At 46.8% G+C, this 4,175-nt stretch overlaps 2 protein-coding genes across 3 annotated transcripts; one reads left to right on the top strand and one right to left on the bottom strand.

The window, feature by feature from the left end:
• Positions 1-1,340: 1,340 nt before the first annotated feature.
• On the bottom strand, positions 1,341-2,282 carry LOC119884587 (histone H3). 2 transcript variants are annotated; one of them, XM_038694974.1, is made up of 2 exons: positions 1,749-2,282; positions 1,341-1,409 (listed from the first exon to the last, which is right to left on the bottom strand). In XM_038694974.1, the coding sequence occupies exons 1-2, from the start codon at positions 2,150-2,152 to the stop codon at positions 1,403-1,405; spliced, it is 411 nt and encodes a 136-aa protein (XP_038550902.1). In that variant the 5' UTR covers positions 2,153-2,282; the 3' UTR covers positions 1,341-1,402. The 2 variants fall into 2 exon arrangements, with proteins under 2 accessions (XP_038550902.1, XP_038550900.1); XM_038694972.1 differs by lacking the exon at positions 1,341-1,409 and having other exon boundaries at positions 1,641-2,281.
• Positions 2,283-2,346: 64 nt separating this feature from the next.
• LOC119884586 (histone H2A-like) lies at positions 2,347-3,128 on the top strand. The gene has a single exon (XM_038694971.1). The coding sequence runs from the start codon at positions 2,526-2,528 to the stop codon at positions 2,907-2,909; it is 384 nt and encodes a 127-aa protein (XP_038550899.1). The 5' UTR covers positions 2,347-2,525; the 3' UTR covers positions 2,910-3,128.
• The last annotated feature ends 1,047 nt before the right edge of the window (positions 3,129-4,175 follow it).

The raw sequence follows: 4,175 nt of genomic DNA, 5'->3' as shown, positions 1-4,175 counted from the left end.
AAACGTTTATTATTTAACAACTGGATGGAAGTCGAGCCTGAAGATCTGATTCTGACAACATTCAGACACAAAATGAAGATCTGCCACGAACCTGGTCACATTTACAGGAGAAGATGATTTGGATTAGTCGACATGATTAGACAATTTAAAACACAATATGAAGACTCATCATGTATATGGCCACTTATCTACAAGCCCACACTTCAAATATTCTGCTGCATTAACTTTGTTTTGTCTTTAGATTATCGTCAGTACTTTTCTTATTGTGTCTCCTGAGAATTCACTGTTTCCATAGGACATTGTTTCTGATCGGAACAGGGATCTTTAACTAGCCTACTTTTGTTCAAGGGCCAGAATCTCTCTAAGCAGACACCGTGAGGGACGGACTTTCAATTATCTTAGGATAAATTACCATATCAGTGTTTAAAATTTTCATTTTTACAAATTACTTTTGTTCCGTGAACAGACTCTTAAAAATATGGTAAATCCATAATGGTAACTAGCCAATGTTGGGTCAGATGTGCGACCAGGCTGGGCCAGTTAAGCCTGGTCTCCACCTTCACCAGCTTTATAAACTTAGTCAATAAGTTTGCAGTCAAAAACTTCTCTGGACACGGTCAAGAGTCGGTGCAAAAAGAGTTTATTCCAACACAGGACACATAAACCCGGAGGATGAAGTCAATCCTATGGTCTGTAGACAGCCTTATATATCCCTTCTGGGCTTGTTTCACCCCTCCTTCCTCTATGATGAATTTCTTATCTTCTGTTTTTATGCTGTTCACACATGTTGTCCCACTTTAGAAGTTTTCCAGCTTTCATTCATCATTCTGTGTTGTTGACTTTCTATATTTTTATATTACAGGATAAGAAACTCATCATTTACATTTTAACTCAAATGTCACCTTTTTCAGCATTTATGTGTATATCATTTGACAAACAGTTATATTTACTAAAAAATTAGTATAGGAATAACATGTGCTGTGCCATTCAAGTATGCATAGTCTCAGTGTCTACTGTCAATGCTCCCACTCAGGGATCTTAACTTTGTTACTGCATTCATGATTACAGCACAGCATAAGACACATCTCAGTAATGTTCAAAGAATAAGAAGTATGTACGGATAATTAATAAACTACCTAATAATGCTTAATGCTAATTAAGGATAAAATGTTTAAAAATGATGACCTGCCCTCTGCTGATCATGCTACTTTCACCAAAAACATCTCTTTGTGGAATAAGCCGGTGTCTTCTGTGCTGTGTGCTAAAGACAGGACATTCCTACAGTGATTTAGGCTAGCCTTATTAAAATACATGGAGAGAAGGATCAGAGGAAGGAGCTCTTGAGCTTTAGTGAGGTGGCTCTTAAAAGAGCCATTGTGGTGTAAAGAGGTGTGGGGGGAGTTTAAGCCCTCTCTCCGGTGCCATTGAGTAACTCTGGCAAGACGAAGAAATTCTATTCTCATTGTAGTTCGATGAAGTTAATTGTAGTTATTGATTTTAATACTCTGAAAGATTATTTTTATAGTATAGTAGTTTTTCCACATTGTGCCTTTAATATTTGTTCAAGGTTTCATTCTACTAAGTAACATTTCCAGTATTTTTAGCAAGCTGATGTAAATACTGATGTTTGTGATTAAACTGCCTAAAATTATTATAAGCAGCAGCAGAGGAAGGAGCTCTTGAGCTTTAGTGAGGTGGCTCTTAAAAGAGCCGTTGTGGTGTAAAGAGGTGTGGGGGGGGTTTAAGCCCTCTCTCCGCGGATGCGTCGGGCCAGCTGGATGTCTTTGGGCATGATGGTGACCCTCTTGGCGTGGATGGCGCACAGGTTGGTGTCCTCGAAGAGGCCGACCAGGTAAGCCTCGCTGGCCTCCTGCAGAGCCATGACGGCGGAGCTCTGGAAGCGCAGGTCGGTCTTGAAGTCCTGAGCGATCTCCCTCACCAGGCGCTGGAAGGGCAGCTTGCGGATCAGCAGCTCGGTGGACTTCTGGTAGCGGCGGATCTCTCGGAGAGCCACGGTACCGGGCCTGTAGCGGTGGGGCTTCTTCACTCCGCCGGTGGCCGGGGCGCTCTTACGGGCAGCCTTGGTGGCCAGCTGCTTCCTGGGAGCTTTTCCTCCGGTGGATTTACGGGCGGTCTGCTTGGTTCTGGCCATCGCGTCTCGTTTCTCTCAACAGGAGAAAAGTGTAGTGAAGAGAGGAGCCGCGCTGCTCTTAAACTGCGGGACCGGCTGCGAAGCGGTGACGCTGCTTCAGACCTCCGGCTCCTGATTGGTGAGGGGCCCCTGCTGGAGCTCAGCACCGCCTAGAGGAGCGACCCCCGCCTGAATCTCCGCCGCTTATTGGCGGAAAATCCCTTCAAACTTTCCGCCTAAACGCAGAGCGGGCCGCCCTCTGCTGCTCTGCAGGAAGCCTCTTTCCTGGTTGGTCTGGAAGAAACCGTCCCGCGCGCTGCGCGGACATATAAAGGAGGGTTTTGGCTGCCGGGGCCACATTTTCTTTGAGTCTCTGCTCTAGAAAGATCACACGATGTCTGGAAGAGGTAAAACCGGAGGCAAAGCCAGAGCAAAGGCAAAGACCCGCTCCTCCCGCGCCGGGCTGCAGTTCCCCGTCGGTCGTGTCCACAGACTGCTGCGTAAAGGAAACTACGCCCAGCGCGTCGGTGCCGGAGCCCCCGTGTACCTGGCGGCGGTGCTGGAGTACCTGACCGCTGAGATCCTGGAGCTGGCCGGAAACGCCGCCCGCGACAACAAGAAGACGAGGATCATCCCCCGTCACCTGCAGCTGGCCGTCCGCAACGACGAGGAGCTCAACAAGCTGCTGGGCGGAGTCACCATCGCTCAGGGCGGCGTGCTGCCCAACATCCAGGCGGTCCTGCTGCCCAAGAAGACCGAGAAGCCCGCCAAGAAGTAAACAACAACAACCACAAACGACACAACGGCTCTTTTAAGAGCCACACATCTCTAACTAAAGACACTTTCTTCAATAACAGACTCCCCCTTTTGCTGACACAAAATATATATTTTAGTTTTTTTTTTTTTGATCAGTTGACAAATTAATTTCAAGTTTTTAAAGATTCTTTGTCTTGTTTAATAAAGTCATGCTTAAGGCAACACAAAGTAAAATAAATGGCTACAGTTAACAGACTAACTTGTATTTAATCAAACGTATCTTTTAGGAACTCTCCGGCTCCTCCATGTCATAAAATCCCTTCTGTTAAAATTAGACGTTATTGTTGATCTAGTATTTTCCTACTTTAACCAAATACTATAAAAATCTTTCTAAACTTATTTTAAGGCTCCCCTTAATGTAAATATATATAAATTGAACACAATAAAAATGTATACCTTCTTCTAAATGACAAAATAAATAGATCAAAATGGCTTTGATCAAATAATGCAATTTTTTTTGATGAAACAGGACATTTTTTTCAGTGAGACGAGGGGCAGTCAAAAGAAATGCTTTATCCACGGTCAAATCATACGTGGCGGCCATCTCTTCCAGCCACGAGGGCTTTGGAGAGAGATCGGTTTTTGCGCATCCGCTGGTTCAGCGTTTTTTAAGAGGAGTGAGAAGACAGCGGCCTGTCACGCGCCCCTTGGCGCCACAGTGCTCTGAGCAATCCCCCCTTTGAGCCACTGCCGCAAACTTCTCTCAGACTGCTGTCTCTGAAGACAGCCCTCCTTTTGGCACTGACCTCTGCTAAGAGGGTGAGCGATCTGTGCGCTCTCTCAGTCGCTCCATCCTGCCTCGCTATCAGAGCTGACGGGAGCTCCGCCACCTTGAGGCCGAACCCAGCGTTCGTGCCCAAGGTTATAACTAGCTCCTTCAGGTCACGGATTATTTCCCTGGAAGGGTTTTTCCCTCCTCCTCATCGAAACGAGGCAGAGGAAGCATCTCATCGTCTCTGCCCGGTGCGCGCGTTGTCTCATTATGTAGAGCGCACGGCTGCCCTCAGAAAAACTCAACAGCTGTTTGTTCACTACAGAGAGCATTCACGAGGCAAGTCTCTGTCAAAACAACGGTTGGCTCATTTGCTGTGTGAGGCCATCACACAGGCGTACGTTGCGGCTGGGATGGACCCCCCACCCGGCATCCGTGCGCACTCGACAAGAGCCGTGTCCTCCTCCACAGCGCTGTTCAGCGGGATGGCTGTGGAGGATTTTGCACAGCGGCATC

The sequence above is a fragment of the Micropterus salmoides genome, unplaced genomic scaffold (assembly GCF_014851395.1).
Source record: "Micropterus salmoides isolate LMB-PRFRI ecotype aquatic unplaced genomic scaffold, ASM1485139v1 Ms_hic_scaffold_3565, whole genome shotgun sequence".
Lineage (NCBI taxonomy): Eukaryota > Metazoa > Chordata > Actinopteri > Centrarchiformes > Centrarchidae > Micropterus > Micropterus salmoides.
The sequence above is the reverse complement of the archived record's forward strand: the minus strand, read 5'-3'. Positions and strand labels throughout refer to the sequence as shown.